Source organism: Mus pahari, chromosome 1 (genome assembly GCF_900095145.1).
Source record: "Mus pahari chromosome 1, PAHARI_EIJ_v1.1, whole genome shotgun sequence".
Taxonomy (NCBI): Eukaryota; Metazoa; Chordata; class Mammalia; order Rodentia; family Muridae; genus Mus; species Mus pahari.
In genome coordinates this window covers 83,320,042-83,345,090 of record NC_034590.1, presented here as the reverse complement: position 1 = coordinate 83,345,090, position 25,049 = coordinate 83,320,042, and the positions used below count along the sequence as shown (strand labels likewise).

Below are 25,049 nucleotides of genomic sequence, written 5' to 3'. Positions count from 1 at the left end.
TCACTCTGTAGACCAGGCTGGCCTCGAACTCAGAAATCCGCCTGCCTCTGCCTCCCGAGTGCTGGGATTAAAGGCGTGCGCCACCACGCCCGGCTTCAAAAGATATTTTCATTTTCTGCTAACACTTTTACTTTTTCAATAGAAATGTATTAGAAGCAAATAGTGATTTTCAAAACTTAGTTCTACCCAAAGTTCATAGTCAGGAGTATACATACATTATAATGAAGATATTAAGTTTTAATAATCTTTACTTTGGAACAGCAGCCAGTATTCTCAACCACTGAGCCATGTCTCCAGTCTTTTAATAATCTTAAATTAGATAAATACCACATTGTTACAAACCCAAGGCTAAGCATTTTTTAAAATATAATACATTATTTTAATTAAAATACTCCTTTATCAAAGCAAACTGTGTAATATTTCATAAATAAGGAAAATTTTCATCAAGCCTTTGCATACTTACTTGTTCAGATGCTTCCTAGCTGCAGGCAGGCCAGACATCTCTTCATTCAGTACGTATTTCTTAGTCCCCATGCAGTAGTTTTCTATATATTCTGCCCAATGTAACTGCCGTACATCAATATTAAAAGTCTATAGTAAGAAAGAACAAAGTTCTTGTAATTTGCCAAAAATTATTCTTCTGAACTATAATCCCAAATGAAAAGATAACACTTCAATATAGTATTAGCTTTTTTACTGTCAACTTATCTATGTTCCTCCTAACTACTTACATATGAACTGATATGCATTTCAAATTTTTTCCATCTGCAGCCTCCCCTTCTTACATAGTTTCTATAGGATAAAGGTTAATTTTCCTAGAGAAAAATTTTTACATCAAGAGAAATCAAGCAGAACATGGTGGCACACACTATCATATGAGCACACATTAGGCAGGAGGGTCACCAGTTTGAAGCCAGTCTCTATGTGGTGGATTGAATAAGAATCACTCACATAAACTCATATATTTGAACAGTCGCTAGGAAGTGTAACTCTTTGAAAGGATTAGGAAGTGTGGCTTTGTTGGATGAAGAGTCACTGGGGTGGCCTTTGAGGTTTCAAAAGCTCATACCAGGCCTAGGCTCTCGACCTCTCTGCCTAAGAATTAGCAACTATTTCAGAGCCTGCCTACATGCCACCATGCCTTTTCCATGGTGAAAATGGACTTTGAGAATATAATCAAGAACCTGATTAAATGTTTTTTTAAAACAAGAGTTGCCTTGGTCATGATGTCTCTTCACAGTGACTAAGACAATGTGCTACACAATGAGGCCCTGTCTCAACCCGCCCCACCCCACACTACATAAACAAAAAAATAAAAATCGAAATCTAGCATGAATTCTGGCTTAGGATTTTAGTAACAGCTATTGTGTAATTTGATGAAAATTGTAGATAAATGTAGAAAAGCAGACTTCATAGAAATGCTATTCTATAAAGTAAGAGGAGAAGAAAGAAAGTTGTAACTGTTCAGTACTCTTGAGCAAACAGTCAGTCAGGTATTTTTGTGAAATGACAAGTAAATTATTCACTATAAACAATCATCCAAAAATAACAAGTTCTAGAGGGGAAAATATTATAAATAAAGTATTGAAATGAAAAGATAGTGTCATGGCACCAACACGGATGCAGACTTGATTTCACAAAGGAGCCGTACCCAACTGACTAGAGTTCCACAAGAGAAAAAAGAGGCTAAAGAGTACTTAAGAGCATGTTGCCTGCAAAAATGATGAAATACCAAACACAAATTTAAATACCATACCTACCATATATACATACACATTCAGGCATCTAAGAATAAATCAGAAAGAAGTCCAGATAGATTACCTACAAAACAACTACCAGATACAGCAACCCAAAAGACCATGTTTTCAAAGTGTTCAACAGATGTAACCAATATAACAATCCACATCAAGGTAAAGATATTTGAAAAATTAAGACGAAATAAAGATATTTACAGAAGAATAAAAACTGGAGCGATATGGTATCATCCACAATGAAGAATCACACTAAACAGTATTCTTTAGGATGGAAGTAGAATGACTCCAGATTCCAGACTGTCCACAGAAGTCTCTGTGGATGCCTGCAGGTGGACGAAAATCAAGGCAGCAGAAAGGTGATGATTCTGACTAATTATATGAGTATGTATTGCATAGACTGCACTAATTTTACTTGTGTTCCTTTCAAAGTACATGATGAAGTTTAATCTTTAACTGAAGTTTTGAAAGGGGAGGACTAACAGGAGCCGGCTACATCATAAGGGTAGACTACCCTCATAAATGAATCAATGTCAATTAAAGGGGATAAGGTTGTGAGTTCCTATTCTCCTATTCTCTCTTGCTCTTTTATCATGAAATGAAGCAAGAGGAGGCATTTATCAGATATCAGTCCCTTCTTAGCATCCAGAACTGTGAACTAACTTCTAGTAATTAGAAATTACCTATTTGTAATTCTCCTACACCAGCATAAAACAAACACATAACTAATAACTAATAAATAAATAATAAAATAATGATCAAATAATAAATAAATAATAATTAAAACTAATAACAAATGACCTGTTACAGCAAAATAGAGGCACTGTTTATTCTCTATCCAAAAAAGGTCACACTATCCATTTATGTTAGGCTTAAGAAAAGATACTGTGGTGGTGGCTTATGCCTTTCATCCCAACACCCAAGAGACAGAGGCAAGTGGATCTCTGAGAGTTCAAGGTCAACCTGGTTTACAGAGAGTTCCATGGAAATCCTGTCTTGAATACTACACCCAATACCTGTATTTTCTAAAGTAAAATACTAAAACAATTGGAAAAGAATGCATTTTGATACAACTAAAGGAAGTGGGAAATTAAAATTGTGAAAAACAACAAACAACCTAAAGGGTTAGATGTATAGAGCATGCCTACAATCTCAGCGTTTAAGAAGGTAGGAAGTTTAAGTTAAAGTTTAAGGCCAGCTTGTGTCTTACTTTGACTGTATCTAAGAGACTAAAAACCAGGGGAAAAAGAAAACAGAAAAGATAATTAAGCTAGGTGCAACAAAGTGAAGCACTGAAACTTAAATCTAAAATTGAGGTTGGGCTGTAGCTCACCCACTTACAAGGATCTATCTTAGCACAACATATAACTCCAAAATTACAGGTTACAGTGCAGATTAAATTCTCCAAAAAGGGTCAATAACTAACAGACTGTAACAACAAAAACAACAACAACTATGTTGTTTACAAGAGACATGACTAAAAGATAAGAATGCAAACTAGCTGAACACAAAGTTGAAGACAGACAAACCACACATTACTACTAGTAATAAATGAATTTGGCCAAGGCCTACTAGAGTATGCTGTCAAAGCCTGCATGTTTAAAAATCTGGTAAATAACAAATACAATTCAGTCTACTTTTGACTTCCATTCTTACAAATGTTTTTTAAATAGTCACAAATCATTTTCTGTAAATTGTTCTGTAAATTGTTCATCTTCTTCATCTATAATTCAAAGAATACTGACACCACTATTTCTATATAAGCACTGTAGTAGAAAATAGATACAGATATCAAGACACAAACACATATATGCACTCACACACTAAGTAAAATAAAAGAGCTATATCTTCAGAGCAAGGAAAAAAATCAAATAAAACATTTAGATTGAAACCTCTTATCTACCAAGCTAGTGGAATGGGTTGGTTCTCTACTTTCAATATGGAATTCACAAGCAACATGAACTGATTATGGCTTATCCACATTAGATATGCTAAGATGCAAAAGGTGCATTGGGTTTCAAATGAAAAGTATGAAAGAAGTTAACTGAAATGATCTAAATTATTTTAAAGTTTTGATATGTTCAAAGTATTTTTGAGAGATCAGGTTAAATCAAATACTTTAAAAATTAATGCAATGGATGAAAAGAAAGTCTCTTTGGAAAACTAACCCTGATCCAGTCTTCTGGTCTATATAACTGCATTCACCTCAACAAAGGTGAAATCCTCAGCACACGTTTTAGAGGCTCTGTTTTATGAAGGCCTCCTTGATAGCAAATTCTTATAAAAAACTTCAACTTTAATCTATGTCCCCCCAAACTCAATAGAATCCTCAAAGACTATGAACTAAAGAAAAACGAATAATGATTAGCAAAACGACAACTTGGAAACAAAGTACCCTGGTTTTAGACTGGGCTCAAACAGCAGAATCGGACACTGCCTATCATTTAAATGTGAACTACGAGAGAAAGGATTTACAGCAATTATGAAGAGATATCCAAGATTAAGTTGAACTTTCTAAAAATGAAAGCATATAAACTCAATGGAATGGTTTCAACCCAGCTGACTTTCTGTTGAAAAATTTAAATTATTTACACTTTAGTCCAAAAGCCAAGTATTTAATTGCAGTTATAGACCCAAGGTCACCATGGTCTACCATATAACAATTCTGTGAGGAGGTAGAGAAGTAGTAGCATCTGAAGAAACAAATGCTTAAGAAATTCCCAAATTGCTGAAAAACACCCATCTACAGGTATAGAAAGCCCAAAGTTTCGGAACATCAAATGTGGAAAACCTAGAAAAGAGCCAGAAAAACAAATAACTGACTTTTCAACTGCAACAAAACTGACAGAACATAAAATAATTCTTAATGTGCTGCACTAGTGTTAAAAACAAAACAAAACGAAAACCCTAGAGTGAACTAAAGACTAACAATCAAAACCTGAACGTTCACTATGATCAATCTCCTAACTAAGCCATACTCTGATATTCTAAATACATGTCAGACAGAAAGAAAATGAGAAGCTCCGAGAATGAAAGTAGATGGAGCAAATGTCTCCTAATTGTGGGGCTTGACCTGGAGAACCCCAGTTAGATGTAAACTCAGCATGCTTGGAGGGCTCAAAACATTAGCATAGCAAAACCATAACTACCTTAAGGAGGAAACTACTGAGAATAAGCCTCTAGGTTCAACCCCTAGTACTTCTATCCCCTAAAGGAAAATAACTGAGTATGTTTAACTTAAGACAGATAAATATGCTAAAATATATGAGGTAGCTGGGTCATAGTAGCACAGGTCTGTAATCCAGCACTCAGGAGGCAGAGGCAGGTGGATCTTTGGGAGTTTGAGGCCAGCCTGGTCTACAGAGTGAGTATCCCAATAGCTATAGAGAGATAGTGTCTCACAAAACAAAAACAAAACAAAACAAAGCAAAACAAAATCTAAGTTAACTTCAGAAGGAACAGAGTTTAATTTTCAAATAAGCAAAATGAAATGACAAAGCGCATACAATATAAAAAAGTAATTGGAGTCCACTTCCCCTTAGTGCCGCCCTCCCCCCCCCCCCAATTTAGAGAAAACAAGGTATTCTTTACATAAAACCCACAAAGATGTTAAAGTTCTCTTTCAACTCAACCTTACAGGAAGGAATAACAATTTAATCTGAAAAGCCTTTGTTACTCTCAAATACTCTGTATCAGTTTTAAGAAAAAGCAAATTTTATCTCCTTATAAATATTAAGATTTAAACACTGAGAACATATGAGATCAATGACTTTCCTATGTGATAGTTATTAGAAATGGCTAGGTTTCAGGGTGCCTACTGGTCATATTTTCTAACCCCAAAATAGAAAATACTTGCCTTTTTATCTTCAGGGTTTAGTTGGTTCATTAACATATTGACATTATCAGTATTCCAAACCCAAGAGTTACTTGTAAAATACTCAAGAAATACCATGGCTTTGTGAAGACGAGTGATTGTTTTCATCATCCTGCGTTTCAAGAAAAATCAAGAAATTCATATAGTATATAGACTGTGTAAAATCCCATTACCACACAGGTTCCAACCACGTATCCCAACTATGATTCAGTAAGTGTATCAAACCAGCAGAGAATCAGAATATTTCTGCATCTTGGGAGAATAATTTATAATTCTAAAATGGAAAAACAAATTAAAAGAAGCAGCAAAGGGAATTTAAAATTTAATATTGCCTGCATAAAGTTCTGCTGATACAGAATTCTCAAATGACTAAAGTTTAAATTCAAATTTTCTATATATCACACTACACAAAAGGATTCAGTTTAGTCTCCCTTTAGCTTTCCTGAACTTAGGAGAATCCATAACAAGGATCCTACAACTATGTTATAATCCCAGTGCTCCAGCATCACTGAGGTAGATATACAGAAATATTCTTTGGCCATTTAGTCAACTCTATTAAAAAAATACAAGAACTTTCTCTTCAACAGTGATTGGCACCACTCCTGATTATCTCGATGTGCTGTGAAATCAATGACTAATACTGAGGATTTTCAGAAATATTCTTCTCCTCAGGCCTCACCTATGTTCTTCCTTAGAGAAACAAAACAGTATAATACTTCTTTGTTTCTTTTTAAGGGCAAGGAACCTTAATCTTATCTGCAATTTTATTTATTATCACTTGCCACAAGTCATTGATACCAAAGCACTAATCCGAGCAATAATTAAGAGCTTTCTGAATCAAATATACACCAAAACACCAGAAAAATAATCAAGAAATATAAGAATTCCACATACATTCCCACAAGAATTAGCTTAAAGTATATGAAATTTAGAAAGACCCCAAATTAAGGGATCTACAAATGGAGAACATGGGAGAAAATCAGAATATGAAAAATAATGAAGAAAATAAAAGCAGCATCATTAGCTAAGAAACAATGGTAACACATTCAATACATTTATAAAGAAACCCCAAAACCTAAATACTTAAAGAAAATGAGGCAGTACAGACAATGTAAAGAAAAACTTTCATTCACTAAAGAATTCCAAAATAAATCCTCCATTAAACATGAAAAGAATTATCCAACAACCAAAGCTATTATCTAGAAATAAACCATATAGATTGGGGAAAGTTGCTTTAATAAATAAGACTTTTCTATTAAAATTTATTTACAGATGTAACAAATCTGTAACAATCAAAACAGTATCACAGGTAGAATAATATACATTAATTTCATCCCAAATATACATAGTTCACATCGTTTTTCCAATTAGTAGTCTCCTGAAACATTCTTCTCCCTGATTCCTTAAATGTCAGGTTTTGCCTATTTTCATGTGTAAATTCATTCAAGTGATACAGGTGCCCTAAAAATCAACCCTTGATTCATCAAAAAATATTAAAGAGAGAGAGAGAGAGAGAGAGAGAGAGAGAGAGAGAGAGAGAGAGAGAGAGAGAGAGAGAGAGAGAGAGAGAGAGAGAGAGAGAGAGAGAGAGAGAGAGAGAGAGAGAGAGAGAGAACATGAACGAACCCAGGCATGGTAGTTTATAATCCCAAGCTCACACTTGGGAGGGTGAGACAAAGAACTGCCATGAATGTGGAGTAAGCATGGTTTGCAATTCAACCCGGTCTCCAAAAAAGGAGAGGGAAGGGGGTGGAAGATTTGAAAATTCACAGACATGAGAAATTTATAAACAATATTATCAGGAAATCAAAGTACACTTAAACCTGTACCATCACTCTGGTTCAACAGGCCAGAGTAAATGCTTGTGACTGCACTGTCATGTACCTGCTGAGGATGTATTTATTCTTTCCTAAAATAACTTCTACAGTATACTCACAGTTAACAGCAAGGCCAGATTGTAATAATTATCTAATCTAGGGTTTCTCAACCTTAGCTATCACAAATAATCTATGTACTAAGATACTTGGCAGCATCCATGGCCTTAGCACACTGGGGGTTGAGGGGAAGCACACTCTCCCCCTTTGTGATATTGTCAAATGTCCTCAAGCTGAGAATTGTATGGATGAAAAATGCCAGGTTCAGAGATGCTAAACTAAACAAAACAACAACAAAAAAACATGAAGCAACTTTTCAAAAGATGCTGTTTGTAACAATGATGTAATGTTAAATGAAGAAAATTTAATGATGATTCTAGATATGTACTCTGGTCTCTTTATAAGCAAAAATCTATATATTATGAAATAGAACTTAACAATTATTTTAAAATATATAGCAAGTCAGATTTTTATCTAGCTTACACTCAAAATCATATAAATGAGTAAACTGGATACCATGAATTACATTAGTTTAATATAGAATGAAGTATTATATCAGGGTTATATAAGTTGTAATATTTACTTACTCTTGACTAAGTAAACATCCAAAGAATAAACTGAGACATTAGTTAACATGTATACATTGCCTAAGTAAACTTTTATATCTCTTGATGCTTTTATTTACTTCTGTTTTTGTGAGTCAGGGTTTTAATTATTCTATGCTGACTTGAAACTATGTTGCCCAGGCTGACCTCAAATGCTTGGAAATCCTTCTGCTTCAGCTTCCTGAGTACACAAATTACAGGCTGCAGCACCATACCCTACTCCTTGTTGCTTTTATTTTATACACTTACAGAGGTCTCAGGTTATTCCTGCTCTGATACAGGTAAGACTATTATCATCCATCCTGTAAGGTACACTGTTACCTAGACTAACGTCCCACAGGGGGAATTATCTGTCAAGCATTAGAATGAGGTGGTGACTTCACAGGCTGGAAAAGAAAGGTACTAAGAGTAGTCTGCCTTGTTCATTATCATACTCACCCTTGAAGACTTCAGTCACTTTGCACGCTGTTCAATGACCCCTGAGGCTTTCATGCTGCAAGGAAGCTCAAACCAGACCATGTGCAGACAACACATGGAGAGTCTAACTCTACATGAAAGAAGAAAGAAAGCTACCTGGCTACTATGCTTACTCTCCCTTAACAACTCTCTTTGGTGTTCATGTCCATTTGACCAAGCTTAAAGACCTTTAGCCAAAGTCATTCACACCAATTTTCTAGAATTCCTTACTTACAGAAAATGTGACACATTTAAAAAAATAACTTTCTTTAAGGAATTATGGATATGATGACTTGTCGTGCAACAGAGTAATACATCTTAGTACTGGGTAGAACTGGCAATAATAAAAAAATCTAAAGTTTGCGGCATTTTAGAATTAAGTAGAAGACTATATTATGACATTTGAGTTCATTTACTGAAATCTTAAAGGGCCATGAAAAGAAAGTCAGATGAAGCTTTACAGAACTTGAAGCTATGCAACATGGAAGATAATAAAAACTAGACCTATATTTCTAAAATTTAATCTAGTCAAGATTTCTTGAATGAAGACAAAGCTGATCTTACAAAGTGGACTATCTGAATAAAATTTGGAGAAAATGTAAAGGCTACTCAGGAATTCTTTAAAAAGTAATTTCTTACTGCAGTGTATCTCTCTCACTCACGCACACAAGCTACTATGGCTAATATGCAAGTACTGTACTGTAGGCTTATAATGGCAGAACAGTGCTAGACAGTTGTATTGCCTTGGGAGCTGAAAAGCATGCAGCATATTTCACTGCACAGGAACTGCTGCACACAGCAAGCTGGGAGAAACATACATATGGGAAAGTCAGAAATTCCCTAGATTCCTAACACTGAAAGCTGACTGGACCACTCCAGTGATGCACCCTTGCAGGTAACAGTTAACCAGTTTGCTAAGAATGTATTAAAAAGAAGACAGGAAGTAATCCCTTAGGAAAGTAAAAAGTATCAAGAGCCTTGACAAGACAGGAGAAGACAGATGCTAACCTACTGTCAGGCTATTAACAAGTCCGTGAATTTTAAGTAACAGATCAAATGTTCAAAAAGTCTAATTTTTATATCTGGAATTCAGAAATTTTAGGTTGTATCACATCAATTATTTAATAAATAAAAACAAAAGGAGAAAAGATAGTTTCTGAGCATAAATCAAAATCAGGGTAGAGATAAAAGACAGAGATACGAGATTCTTTAAGACTACATTGTGATACCTTTCAGATAGAAAGACAAAAACAAATGAGAAAAACTTCTCCAGATTGTAAAGACACATTGATCACATTCTCTACTGTTTAGATGACCGGTTTTAAGGAGAAAAGATTTAATATCTATAGGTACTGCTCCACAGCATCCTGATGAGACCTAAAGGCTTGTCTCAAAGAGATTTGTGAACAGGCTCTGACCTATCTTATCTGAGTCCATCTCTTTGGATTATCTTTAGAATACATAGTGGAAACCTTTTAAAAGCCACATGAATTTATATCAAAAGGGAAAGTATACCAATAAAAATGTCTCTGTAGCGTGTCAGTAAACAAAAGTCCACACAGCCAGCACACTCTATTACTATCTTGTGAATAAAGTTTTATTGAAGCAATCATGTTCATTATTTATAAACTGTCTATGACTGCTTTCTTTCTTTAACACCAAGGCAGAAAGTAACAACAGAACTCTGTGCTTTCAAGGTCTACATATTTACAACACGGCCCTTTATAAGAAAGGTTTTCTGACCCCTTTCCTGTAGTCTTTTTATGGGCAAGAAGTAGAATTAGTAATCTGTTCAGTCTTACATGGACCCTTTTTTAACAGTGGGGTGGGGGAGAGGAAGGTTGGAGAATACTCAGAGAGTAGGAGTGACCCAGCTGTCAACATATACCTGGACTTCAATTGAAACTGTGTAGAGAACAGTGTCTGCTGTGTGCCTTCCATTTTTCTCATGTTTAAAACACTGTCTGAAGCCATTATCTTATGCTAGAATATGTAGAATATATGGGCAGCTGCTAACTTGTTTTGTTTCATAGGTTTTCTTTCATATGAGGAGTATCATCAGCAATAAACAACCATTTCTGTGACTGGATCAGGTTTAAATGGTAAAACCCTGACATTCAGCTGATACCATAGGGGTTTGTAGAAGAAAAAAATTAACTGCATTGTTCAGGCAGAAGAATGTGAATTCTCTGGGCCAGAAGGTCAACTGTTATAGACTGTACTTTCCAAAAATGGCTGAAAGCCATTCCTCTCACTTCCTCATTTTCAGGATCTGAGTCCTCTCCAGAACACCCACTTTCCTTACATCTAAGAGGATTTGTGATTTGCTTGCAACTAAAAAAAATTTAAAAAAAGAGGTAAGCCAAATGGTGAGTAAGTAAAAAATGGTGGCATTTGCTTATGATTCTGGCTCTCAATCTGAGGCCAGCCTGGGCTACATGAGATCCTATCTCAAAGAACAAACAAGGCAAAAATGATAATGCAGTATTTTCTAGCTTCCATGTTACTTGCTCAACCACTTTAGCTGCCATGCAAAAGTTAATTCTTAGAGGCAACCCCTAGGCCTTAAAAAGATCCTACAAAAAGCAATCCTGATGGACAGAGACAATAATACCTGGGTCCTGGCTGATGGAATACCCATCCTCCCATCAGACTTCAGCTCTTTCAGCTCCATCTGATCACATGAAAAATCTTAAACTAAAACTACACATGCCAATTCCTCTGCAAATTCCTGATCCCAAGATTAACATAAGAGAGAGAGAGAGAGAGAAGANGAGAAGAGAGAAGAGAGAGAGAGAGAGAGAGAGAGAGAGAGAGAGAGAGAGAGAGAGAGAGAGAGAGGAATGATGACTGTCTTAATCACTGAGATGACTTGGTATACAGCAGTATCATCTCTCTACTCTTAGTAACTATGGGCTTTTTTTTCTTTTTATTATAAATATTTCTAAGTTTACTGAGCTGTCAGCTGTGGCTGCCTTCACTAGACCTGAACAAGATAAAGCCAGTTAACATCCAAAAGGGAGGGGCAGGGTCTCATGTGTCTCCACTCCTAGCTAAAAAGCTCAATTGACAGCTGATAGTTGTCAGTGGAGGGAGAGTCAGTTTTCCTCAGGCATGGGTCCCTGGGTAGGTCCAACATATTCCAGTGGAATGCCCCACACCAACACTATAAGGAGACAACATAAATGGGTACTCAATGGGTTATTTAAAACAAATAATATAATCCAGGTGGCCGTGGCACACGCCTTTAATCCCAGAACTTGGGAAGCAGAGGCAGGCAAATCTCTTAGTTCAGTGCCAGCCTGGTCTATAAAGTGAGTTCCAGAACAGCCAGGATTGTTACACAGAGAAACACTATCTCATAAAAACCAATACCCCTCTCCCCCCTCCTCCCAAAATATAAAGGTGGATATAGAAAGAGTTGGGGTGAAAATGATCAAAATATATCGATTACTGTACAAAAATCCTCAAAGAATAAAATGAATTAACTTTTAATTAATAGGAATTAACCCATTCTCTTTGCAAGGTACTATAAGGTGTAAAATCTATTTTATGTTTTGGAGCCAGTTTTGCCTTTTCTGCCGTAATTATAGCAACTATACTAACATAAATATGCATTAGCAAATCATTAATTTTATCTGATTTTTAACCATGAAAAAGCACTAACATAGCAAAACTACTTTTGCAAATCATTCTAGAAAACCTGAAATGTTTGTTCTGTAAGTTGTTCTATTCAATACTTCCCCTTATTTCAGTATGAATATATAGTTAGAAACATCCTAAACTATTCAATATACTGAAAGTTTCCATGGTTATTCCCATCCTGAGATCCTCCAACTGGCAAATACCTAACTTTTATTTTTTCAACAGTGATAGAGGTCCTGGAATCATCATCTTTGAAAATACATACTCAAATCGTGAACTTGCCAATCAAAGATACTAATATAGTTTTAAAATAAACATTTTGTAATACATTTCACTATGTGATTAAGACAGTAGGAGAACTTTGTAGGGCTTCAATGAAAAAAAAAAAGAAAGAAAGGATATTACAGCTATATGAAAATAGCAAGTTTTCTGTGCTTAAACTTTTAAAAACTAGAACATTAGTCAAAAATGTAATTACCATATTATAAGCTGAATAAGTAGCTAAGATATTTCAAGTAATTTTCTAGAAGCATCCTATATTTTCCATATAAAACTAAACCATCTACTTTAATGCAAAATATTTTACTCTGAATCCCCTGTAAAAACTCGCCCGAAGATTATTAAGGAAGAGAGGAAAAATATTCAATTTCAGCTTATAATAACAATGACAATCCTGAAGTAAGACATTTCCTATTATAATGGGATTTTGGAGAATCAATGACCCAATATGATGAGGTCCATTCTTGGCCTCCAAACATCTCCAATTTCTAGGAAATGTCCTGGCATCTTGATTGTGATTGCACTTAATTAGGTTAGTAATTCTAAAAGTAAGCTCATGCTAGCGACATGGTGTCTCTTCAGCAAGCTTCCACCACCTTACCAATACACAGTGTAATACTGCTATTCTTCTTACCACGGTTTCTGACCTGTCAACCTGAGTGCAAGATCGAGCAATAATGCAGGTACTGTATGTTTGACACCCTTCGAATAATGAAGCATTAGGTTGTTGGAATAGAATTTAACATAGGGGTGCCTGAATACTTGGTTTAAAGGATTCATCTTGAAGGAATGATTTAGATAATCTCCTGTAGGAAAAATAAGTGTTAAAGCATTTTAAATGTTATTTGTTATTCAGAAAAGCACCTAAAGTTAGACCTAGAACTCAATATATGACAATAGTTTATTATCCAAACTTTAGAATAAATGACTTATAACACTACCTTTGCTTTTCTGACAATGTCTTTTTCGACAGTCTTCTCATTCACAAAAAGGCCCTTTAGCCTTATCATAAGCACGAACAGATACAGAGTTAATGCGCATTTCCGTGTTAAGCATGGGTTGTTTAACAGTCAGAGGAACAGAAAAGACAGAGCTAGTCACCATTACCTTGGGCTTCTTCCAGTCATCCTGAGGTAGATATCATACAGGAATGCTGGGGCCTTATGGCTTACAGCAATCCAGTAATGATATAAAAGGTGATTGGAGGTTAGATTTACATTGGGCCGTCTGAAGGCCTGTTCGAGAGGATTCCTCTTGAAAGTGGAAATTACATGGTATTCTGAGGAAGAAAAGTTGTGTAACAGCTTTGATAATAACCATGTAATGAAGTTTTGAAAAAAAATGTTTGTACAATGCAAAATATTTTACCAGAGGCAGAGTTCATTCATTTAAAAAACTAGCTTTTCTATTCTCCACAGCTAAGAGAAGATTGTATTAAACTGCTGGGTCCAAGGAGCTAAAATACTTCCAGTATTTTAATTAAATGAATGAATTTTTACTAAAATTCACTCTGAAAATCTTAATGTTTTACCTAGGTCAGTTTATAATGTCACTCTCTATATTTCACCTCTCACGATAGCTTCTTTCTTTCTGTTCCTCTTTCCAGATTCTTAATACTGTACTTACTTTAAAAAGAAAAGGACAATCATCATTCTTTGTTTATGAATGATTTAGTTACTCAAATCAACATACATCATACAAGCTTAAAACAACCCAAAATTAACTTCTGCTGTAGCTTATTTATATTATTCAACATCAACACAAACTTGGTATCTTCTATTTTAATACTTTAATGGAAATGTATACTTAGGCATACACCAATGAATAATGTTGAATTTGATTTTTCACAAAACTGTACAACACAACAAAAGTTATAAAAACCTCACTCACTTAAGATGCTTCAATATCCCTGAAGGATCGTGACTTAAAATACTGTGAAAAAACTCTAAGAGTTTTTTTCTTACTTACTTCAACAGTCAATCTTTAAATTCGAATACAAATGCCACAGAAAAACCCTAGGATAATGTCACATAAGATTAGGTTAAGGTAGCTAGGTGTGGTGGTGTATGCCTGTAACTCCACACTTGGGAGGCTAAGGCAGGATAGATGGTTTGAAGCCAGCCTGGGCTATACTGCAAGTTCCAGGCCAGTCTGAGCTACTTAGTGAGACTTTATCTCAAAAAACTGACAAGGCATAACAAGGGCTAGAAATGTAGTAGTATAGTGTGTACCTAGCTAGCATGCACAAGACCTAGTCTAGTGGGTGGGTGAGAAAAGGGGCAGGCTGATTCCCAGCACCAATCTACTTTAAAAACAAATTACTCTGTAAGGATAGCAAATTTTCAACTACAAATAAAATGATCTATTGAGAAAGCAATGCCATAAATACATTCATATTTGACTCACTTAATAATTTAAAATGAGCATGCTTCAAGTTATACTAGCCCTATTTTAAAGCTAGTTAACAAATGTACTATCTGCTATGGATCTTTGACTTTAGAAGAACACACCTTGGCCAAATGTCTCCTACTTCTTAACTCCTTCACTGTTAACTCTAGAGACCAACTGGTACACCTACTCTCACAGGAGCAAATAATATTAACTACAGACTGGTAACGTCAGGCCTGTGTGTGCTTATTAGTTTGGGAAAAAACTGCCCCCAAGCTACAGATAAGTCTATGAGGGTGCTGCAGATAACAAGAGAACAACTAGGGCCTGACTAGGTCAGTGAACACATGCATCAGGCTATTCTCATATTGGGAAACATTAAAGATGGATCACAAGGCAGGACTGGTAGTTATTCTCAAACAGCAACTGAAATAAGGATACCTTTGTAACTCAGAGTCCCTAATACCTTATGGGTATTCTAACATTAAAAAGTCAGTGAGCACTTTATGATCTAACATTCAAAAACATAGATAAAATCATACCAACTTCCCCCCAGTGGAAAGGATTAGTGCTGCCTGTTGTGCAATTATACACCATGATGTTTCTTGGTCTGCAAAGACAAAGATGAAAGCAAAGAAACATAAGAGAAAGTCAAGTGTCTAAACTAAATCTTATGTACTATCTAAGTAGGAAGATAGGATGATGAGTACCTTTTTCTATTATGTAAAAGGTACCCTTAAGGGATTATTTTTTAAGTGTTTAGGCTTTAACTATAAATGCTACTATTACCATCTAAAAGGATGCTCACAAGTTAATTATGACTGCTCTAGTGTGCCATGGTTGACACAGATGGAGCATTTCTTCTGAATTTCAACTTAAGTTTATACTAAGTTTGACTTTGTCTTAAATCATCCTTCATAAGGATCCCTCCCAGCCTCCATTTTTAGTTCCTAATAAACCTATAAATTCTGTAAATACATGAGATTAAACATTATTTCTTCTTTACCACAGATAGGTCCACATGGTATTGTGTCCACTGTACAAGCTCTTAAAATGAGCACTGGTATTTCCTACATCCTAAAGGCACTTTACCAATAACATAACCAACCAGGACTAGGGGATTAAGATCAGAAGCTCCTTTTCCCTCAGTTAATAAACATTGTTGCCTCATATACCTATTAACTCCAGAATACCAGGCTGCAGCAAGGCTTGTGTTGACCACTACATCTACAGGAACGAGATCTGCAAGGGCATTGTTGGAGGCACGCATTGTTCGAAGAATTCCTTTCCCTGCCTTTGTTGAAATTAAAAACAACACCTTAAAATACATAGCCAAAAAATGTATACATGCACATATGTATAAAGATACAGGAAAATATATAAAATAGTACATCATAAAAAGTTCATTTACCGCAATGAAGAGACCACTTGGTCCATTAAAGTTATCAATCCATCCCTAATGCCAAAAATTAAAGGAAAAAAAGAAAAGAGATTAAATTAACATTGAACTAGATTTAGTATTTCAAAGTTCTAACTCCAAATGTATACTTTGTAGTTTTCTCCCAAAACCTAAGAAAGACCTACATTCCATGCAGAATATTGTTCTTAGTACCCAAGAATCTCCCAAAGTTTCCTCTGGAGTCATAAATGACTAAATGAAAGTACTTTTAAAGGATTACCTAGTCCTGCTAAGTCTCTGCAAAGGAAAAAAAAAGTATATACTTTGTATCACTTTTCCTAAATTAAGCCTGTTCACCACTGATTTTATACTATTTATTAATGCAGCATCTTAAGGGAAAATGGTGCATGTTCCTCAAATTTAGTGAGTAAATCAGAAGAAAATAGGATAATTATCAAAACAACAAAAGAGAAGCTATCACTTTTGGTAAGTATACAGATCTTGGGGTTTGTGTGTGTGTGTGTGTGTGTGTTTTCCTGTATCAGATTACTTATTGGCTTTTGTTTCTGCCTTCTCTTATCTGGAGGATTTAAAAGTATCCAAACATCTTTTTTTTTTCTTTTTAGTAGCCAGTTACAAAAGAAATCTCTTATACCTTTCTTAGCTTTGTAATCTACACATGGAAAAATACACTTCTTGCAAGTCTTGCTTTTGGCAATGAAAACAGATGAAACCATGGTCTTCTTTACTGAATACTTCTGATTTTTCAATTAAAACTTAAAACTGTTAATCTACATTCCATGCACTCAAGAAGCACCTGAGAAATATAAGTATGAGTAATATTACCTCTTTCTATGCTCGTTAGCTCTGCCATGGTAAAACACATTCATCATGTTAGCACCTGCTCTTAAATTCCATCCCAACTCTTTACACATTTCTAACTTAAAACTCTAAGTCCCAAGTACTTAACAGTTCTGAAGAGCTTACTGGAAAAGGTTCTTTCCAACTGGCACCGACGATCGATGGCCTTACAATGGCAACATTTAGCTTTGCTCCTTCTTGCTGCACAACATACTCTGCCAATGCCTTGGTGTATATGTACGTGTTAGGTCTGTCGCCTATCAATTTTGGTGTGATATCATTTACTAGGCCATCATCCATCCATCTGGTAAACAACAAAAAAAATTACATGTACAAAAAGTCCAAATATTTTATCATAAAAACCTACTTAATTGAACTTTATATGAACCTATGTATTGCTCTGATTTAAACATTTTCACAATAACCATTTTCTTTTCTCTCTGTTTATGTGTGTGTTGTTGTCATTGTTGTTGTTTTTTTAAGACAGGATTTCTCTGTGTACCCCTTCCTGGCTGTCCTGGACCTTGCTTGTAAACCAGGCTCATTTTTAACTCAGATTTACCCGCTTCTGTCTCTGGAGTGCTGGTATTAAAGGCCTATGCCACCACACCAGCTTTCAAAATAACTGAAGAAAAAAAAGCAGTCTCTTTAAATATCAATCACAGATCCACAACTCCTATATCAAATAAGAACCAACAGTCCTTTTATAAATCATGTTAGATAGCAAATTTAACTGACCTAAACCAACCATAGGTCTTTAGAAGGTATCATTTAGTTTAAACATTTAGCATTTCACGTGTTTTGATCAGGGTGATCAGGAATGCTAAGGTAAATCAAAATGAAGTAATTTATTATCAAATAGTTAATTAGAGTTCCTTTCCAAAGTCCAAATAAATTCCAAAATGTATCAAGTCTCAAATATTTCATTAGAAATTAAAGATCTGTTTATTACTATCTAATAGAGTAACCGACTAATAAACACATTTGTTATTCACATGTTTACATTTAATATAAAAGGTCTAATAATCTAAATATTTAAGATGAACCACTGGAATTGTACATCTTCACAAGTGACATTAACAAATACTAGGATCAGTAAAAATATTGAAGCATGTTATGAAAATTCAATTAACCTACAATGCAGGTTTAATCTTTAACGATCTCAACATCTCTGAAGATCACCTGTAAAACAACCACAATCAGGTGATGTCCCAGTCTTTCCTCTTTTTTACTCTAAGGAGCTGTGTTCTTGTTTCCAGATACTTGCCTTTTTTGCCTACTAAGTATACAATTAGATTCTGCATAGTCACTAACAACTAAGCATACTAAGAACTAGGGAAGCTTAAAATGCTTCACATATGGAAGTACTTTGTGTATGTGGAAGAATAAGAACATTAAACTGCAGGCAAATACATATCCAATGTGAGAAAAACCATAAAGGTTGAGTTCTGAAAAGTGAACAGGATAGGCAGTTGATAGGTGGGAGACTACCACCCACCCACAACCCTCAAAAAAAAATCTTGCTGAAGAAAGACTTGGGCCAGTAAACCTTATTTCTCCTGAGTTTACAGAGCAAACTCATGAATCATTTACTAGATAGACTTCTTTGTAAGCAAGAAAAGGAAAAAAAATATTCAGGTTACAAGCTCTTCTCATTTCTTTACATGCCTGCATAAGCCAAGACTAAGAAGTCAAAAAGTAGTATTGTTTCATTAACTTCAGTTTTCTCCAGAATCCAAATACATCTATTGATCTGTAAGGAAAATGAGGTATATATTTAGGAACATCTATGAAACTGAGTCATAAAATAAAAGTAGATAATTCTCACAAGAAATGTCTCAGTCATCTCTGGTATTGCTTTTCTTACAATTCATTTCATCAACATGAAAAGCCTTTCTTAAAAGTCATGTGTGTTTAATTCTGAAGAAATCAAGGCATGATGAGAATCAAAAGTAAGTGGAATATCTGTGAGGAAAGATGGAACCGAGGAAAAACAAAAACTGTAATTAAAAAAAACAAAACAAAACAAAACAAAAAAAAAAACCAACCCAGAGATATATACTGTTTGAAAACAAATTATGTAAGGATTTAATAGCTGTTGGAATGCCTCTATAATTGTAGTCCAAAAGAACAAAAAACAAAAACAAAAAAACCCAAGAGCCCATGCTAAAAAAGCATAGACTAAAAAGTAAGTGACAGTTGTGTTGTATGTATACACTTCACATAATCCTCTACCAAATACAAATGGAGTCCATATTAACAACTGCTGATGAGATCCCTGTCTGTAGAGAAGATGGTTGACTAAAGGATTATAATTCCTATGAGTCTCTTAAAACTGAACAGCTTCTCTATAGGTATTGTCCATTGCAGCAGAGGAGGTCCTTTAGTAAATTAGAACCTTGTGATTAAGCAGCCATTGGTCTCTGATCCACAGAAGCTACAATTGACTACCTAAAAACACCAAGCCTCTAACACATGGATAAATTATTCAGAGGCCTTTCTCTAACCATTAGCTAATCCAAAGGGAAAACTCTACATTGACCTCATCAACAGACATAACCCTTTACAGTATGGCAGAGGATATGCAGAGATAAATAAATACATGCACATGTGTATTTATAGCACGGGGGGTCAGAGGGAGTGAAGGGTATATATATTTGGACTCAGAGTCTTAGAATTAAAAGTAATGTGTATAAATTCAAACATACTCTAAAGAATCAATCAGCTTCTTGGGATCTACGGGGGGTGGATAAACTACTTCATCAATATGCTTTCGATTGCAGTAGGCATACGCTGTCGAGACATGCATGAACACTTCCAGATTCTTCATTTGCTGAGCAAGGAGAATAAGCTGTCGTGTAGCTATCACATTTAACTGGACAGCATCTCTGCAAGAGAAAGAGACAACCAAACTTAGAAACCTTATTTTTTTTCTTTAATCTATTTACAAACCAAATCTGAATTGTATTAAATAAGTACAGAGGAAAAAAAAAGCATGGTTAATTTGCAATTCCTCCTTTAGCTGAGTTGGTATATTTTATTTTAGTATAAAGACTCTTCACTATACCAATTATGTATAAATTTTCTGAATATAAACTCTAATAAGGGTTTGAAGAACAAAGCATACATTGTGATGTACAACAAGATTATGTTCTAAGCTATGGAATCAGATTGGGCTCAGATCAGTGTGGTCTCACTTAAATATTCACTTAAAATGCTAAGTTGCACAAGTACTCAACCCTCAGCTTCCTCATCGGTAAATGGGAACAAGAAACAAAATCCCCTACCAGAATTAGGAAAGACTAAATGAAAAGAATAACTTGTATGCATTTAGTATGTTATTCTTGTCAGCATCTCAAAACAGACAGCTAGTGAGTATTAAGATGAAGAGATAGCAGAAATTTTTTTCTATACAATTGTTCCTAGCATTTTTAACGGTCCATGAAGACATCTATTGTACAACATAGTAATTATTAGACTTAGTAACAATAAACCAGAGTACTAGAAATCACTGGTTTTTAAAGTGATCTCAATACAAGAAAAGTTATGTGAGGTCACACACCTATTAATTAGTTCAGTTTAGTCACTGTACATGTACTATACATGTAAACATCTAGAGGGAGTCCCAGGCCAGTGAGACATCCTATCTCTTATCTTTTCAGTAGCCTTTAATGGCTGAGCCCAAGATATCCTACCTCAAAGTGAGAAAATGAGAACTGAATGGCACCTAAGGAATCCTCAAGTTGTCCTATGGCTTTCCCACACACACACCTGCACATATATAAAGGTAGAGGGAGTGACAGGTTGGAATACTCAACACTACTGAGTGGTAAAACTGGCAGAGTAGTTTTGTTATAACCACAAATTAATACAACTAATCTAAAAGAAACTAGAACAAAGTACCTGTAATCATAGAAATTATGCATTTATTAATCTAATAACCTAATTTTCAAAGCAAAAACTCACCCTAAGTCTAATTTTTCAAACAAGAAATATAAAGTTTTTATACCAAGTGAAAATTACACATTATATATCAACATGACAGAATATCATATAGTCACTAATATATAACCATGTAAAATATTAGAAACCTATAAATTGCCAGGCAGTGGTAGTGACACCTTAAGTCCCAGCACTGGAGAAGCAGAGGCCAGCCTCAACTACAGAGTGAGTTCCAGAACAGCTAAGATTACAGGGAGAAACCCTGTCTTGGAAAAAAAGAGGAGTGAGAGAGGGAGAGAGAAAAATGTAAATTATTTCTATGCTAAATTTAAAAGGTGAAATTATTAAATTAATTTTCAAGACTATGTAAAACTGTTACTGTGGTTTGTATATGCTTGATCAGGGAGTAGCACTATTAGGAGATGTGGCCTTGATGTTGTGGCCTTTGAGACCTTCCTCCTAGCTTCCTGGAAGTTAGTCTTCTATTTGCCTTCAGGACAAAATATAGAACTCTCAGCTCCTACTCCACCATGCCTGCCTGGATGCTGCCATGCTCCCACCTTGACGATAATGGACTGAACCTATAAGCCAGCCCTAATTTTTTTTTCAAGACAGGGTTTCTCTGTATAGCTCTGGCTGTCCTGTAGCTCACTTTATAGACCAGGCTGGCCTCGAACTCAGAAATCCGTCTGCCTCTGCCTCCCGAGAGCTGGGATTAAAGGAGTGTGCCACCACGGCCCGGCAAGTCAGCCCTAATTTAATGTCGTACTTATAAGAGTTGCCTTGGTCATGGTGTCTCTTCACAGCAGTAAAACAGTTATGTTCAAACACAGATTCAAAGAACTTTGAGGGATGTCTTTTTAAGACAGGGTCATGTGGCCCAGGACTGGCCTAGAACTACCTATGTTGCCTAGGATGACCTCAATTTTATGATCCTCCTAATTCACCTCTTGAATGCTGGGATTACAAACATGTAGCATCACACCAAGTGTGAAATACATTTATAAAAATGAAAATGGCTTCGAGCACTTTGCAAAAATGTTCATATTGTCAGTATTTAAAAAATATGTCACAGACAATTCCATCTTCCTGACTATACAGCAATACTTTGATATTGATCTGTCTGAAAATAATGGGGATAAGGAGGTTATTGTTTAGGAAGAGGTATACTGAGAAACAGAGAATATTTTATTACACGCTCCTGAGGACAGGACAAGAAGTTCTGGGTCACCAGAAACAAGGACTATCTCATAAAAGGAAAATAAATAAGCAAATGACTTTAGACTATTTTTTTTTCTTTTAAATGCACCTAATATCTTATTGAGAAAAATTAGAAGAAAAAAAAAAAAAATTTTTTAATGAAACTAGGGTGGGGTCTTAAAATCACTTCAATCTCAACTAAGAATTAAAAAAAAAAAAAAAACATCGGTTCAAATGGAATCTAGCAAGAGGCCTTTCACAGAGAGGATACTATCCACTAGAGCATTAGAGAATGCACTATTTTCTTTCTCATTTACAAAACAATAGGGATAAGAAGGGTAATGTTTTGGAGAAAGGACACAAGGGATATTCTGTTACATTGTCCTGAGAATGGTGACAGAGTTTCTAGGTCACAGAAAATGAGAATAACTCAAAAGACACACTCCTGTGCCTTGAGTCTCTCCACTCTGTCTGCATCTGAGAGCCCAAGCCTGAAGCCATAATAAAATAACATAAGTTACTTTAGTATCTGCAAGACTAGTTAACCTCACTCAATGGAAACCCTAGTTTCTATTTTGTTTGACTTCATGCTGAGTTCTTTACATACTAGACCAGAAAGTAAACAGAAATAAAATTATATTTTGTTGGAAAAGCATCTTAAGACAGGCTTGCTAGAAAGCAAATAAGCTAGTGCAGCATTTCCCTAATGCAGACATAAAATCACTTCAGAAAGAAAAAATTAGTAAGGAAAAAATACTCCATTTCAATGGCTAATAAGCTTTCCTACTTGTCTCCTACAGATATCCCAAATTATTCAAAATCTATTTGATATTTTTATAAACTTTACTCCAGAGCTATTATACTAAGCTTAAGATACACTTGGGAGTAACTAAAAATGAAGGTACCTTTTTAATGATTGAAATAAGGACCAAGAAACTACATTCTAAGTAAGGCTATTTTTGACAATTTTCTTTTCCACTCTACTCATTCCCCACAAACTACTGTCTCAATGAACTCTTATTACTATTGTAAGAGTCACTTTTAAAAAATAAACTTGACAGAGACAGATGTTTAGGGGCAATGACATCAAACTTAGAAGTAGGCATCTGCAATTGTAAAGTTGTGTCCAAGGCAATGGCTCTGAAAGAGAAGTATAAGTGCAGCAGCTCTTCAGGATAGCCAATGTTTTTGCTAAACGGAAGGATTCTCCAAAACTGTTGGGTCAAGTACACTCAAGAAACCTACTTTTTAAAACACGTTTTCCAGTTATAGTTTTCTTTATAGAGGTTGAAAAAGGAGGATTTCCCTATAGGAGCACTTCTAAAAAGCTCACAACCTTGAGACTGAGCCAGAGACAGAACTAGAAAAATAGTCATCACAAAATGCCCAAACAAGCACCAGGATCCACCACAAGCTCTTCCCAGCATTTTTCCAGTCATATTACATTCTTAAAGTCTGAATAATACACTTAAGATTCCACCGCTCCTATAACTTAATTGGTGCTTTGACTCCTTTTAGAAACCTACTTCCATACTCATCCCCTTTGAGCCTCATCACCTAGAACTGCTCCATTCCTAATATCTCATATATTTTCCCCTAGCCACTAGATTATTCTCTCTTCTGTTTTTGACCTCATGATGGCTTCTTACTTGTTAATATTCCTTTCCATGCAACTGATACTATCCTATCTAGTGAATACCCTCATGACCAACTACTTAAGCAACTACTTATTCCCCTCTTCCTGTCAATTTCTCCCCATTTAATATTTGAAAAATATCTAAAATTAATGAGCTTTGCCTCCTCAACTCTCAACATATGCTGTCCAGTGCTGCCTGCATTTAGTTCTATATCAATCATGTTAGCACATACCCCAGGGCTTTGTGAAAGAGTCCAGACACAAACTTATCTTGGTTCCTCTCCAAGGAACCAGTATGGTGAATCCTCTCCTCCTACATCCCCTCGATAGTAACAGTTTTATACCATGTGATATCTGCGACTTAGCAGATGTGACAGTTATAACTGGTTTTTCCCTAAATGGTTATTATAGGTTATTTCCAGTATTTCTGAATATCTGGTCCAAGTCTAATGTTCTATCAATATTTAAATGTAAAAATCCATTAAATCTGCTTCACAGAAATAATTATGTGACTAGGGCTACAATAGTGAACATTCATATCTTGACATAGAAAAATAATAAATTACCTAGGCTTTCTAACATGGTCTCTCTGGTGTAAGAAATTATAATAATCCAAAGAGAACACAAAAGTAATATACTGTGCTCCTTCCTGTAAGGGTTATTTTGGGGGCTGGAGAAATGGCTTAGAGGTTAAGAACATTGGCTGCTCTTCCAGAGGACCCTGGTTCAATTCCCAGCACCAGTTTGGCAGTTCATAACTCCAACTCCAGTTCCAGGACATCTAACACACTTATATATAGACACATGCAAGCAAAACACCAATGTACATAAAAAAATAAAAAGGAGTCATCAAAAAAAGGTTAAGGTTATTTTGATGTGTTTTACCCTAACTAATGTTTTCTGTTAATAAAACCTCCCTTTAAAAGCACCTAATCCCCCCCCCCCTTTAAGTGGACAAGAACTATAGTATCTACTGTGCACCAGCCCCTGAAAACTCACTAAGTTTAAGGTGGCTATAAAAACACTTATATATGTAACTCCAAGGCTTCTTCCCTTTTCTCCATAGTGTTACCTCAGCCACCTCAGGAATAAAATGGATTGGCCTAGGATAAGCTTGGTAAAGTTAGGAAGAAACTGGC

General features: G+C 35.4%; 1 protein-coding gene across 2 annotated transcripts in view; it reads right to left on the bottom strand.

Annotated features, from left to right (window-relative positions):
* The window catches only part of Far1 (fatty acyl-CoA reductase 1), a 54,116-nt gene that overhangs the window by 4,706 nt on the left and 24,361 nt on the right, over positions 1 to 25,049 (bottom strand). The window contains exons 5-12 of one of the 2 annotated variants that reach the window (XM_021193583.2): positions 19,841 to 20,020; positions 17,259 to 17,436; positions 16,284 to 16,328; positions 16,048 to 16,166; positions 15,415 to 15,482; positions 13,119 to 13,290; positions 5,608 to 5,737; positions 464 to 591 (exon numbers count right to left, since the gene is read on the bottom strand). In XM_021193583.2, coding sequence (XP_021049242.1) covers positions 464 to 591; positions 5,608 to 5,737; positions 13,119 to 13,290; positions 15,415 to 15,482; positions 16,048 to 16,166; positions 16,284 to 16,328; positions 17,259 to 17,436; positions 19,841 to 20,020 — 1,020 coding nt within the window. Of the gene's footprint in view, positions 1 to 463; positions 592 to 5,607; positions 5,738 to 13,118; positions 13,291 to 13,591; positions 13,764 to 15,414; positions 15,483 to 16,047; positions 16,167 to 16,283; positions 16,329 to 17,258; positions 17,437 to 19,840; positions 20,021 to 25,049 lie in introns of both variants that reach the window. The other variant, XM_021193575.1, reaches the window with a different exon arrangement.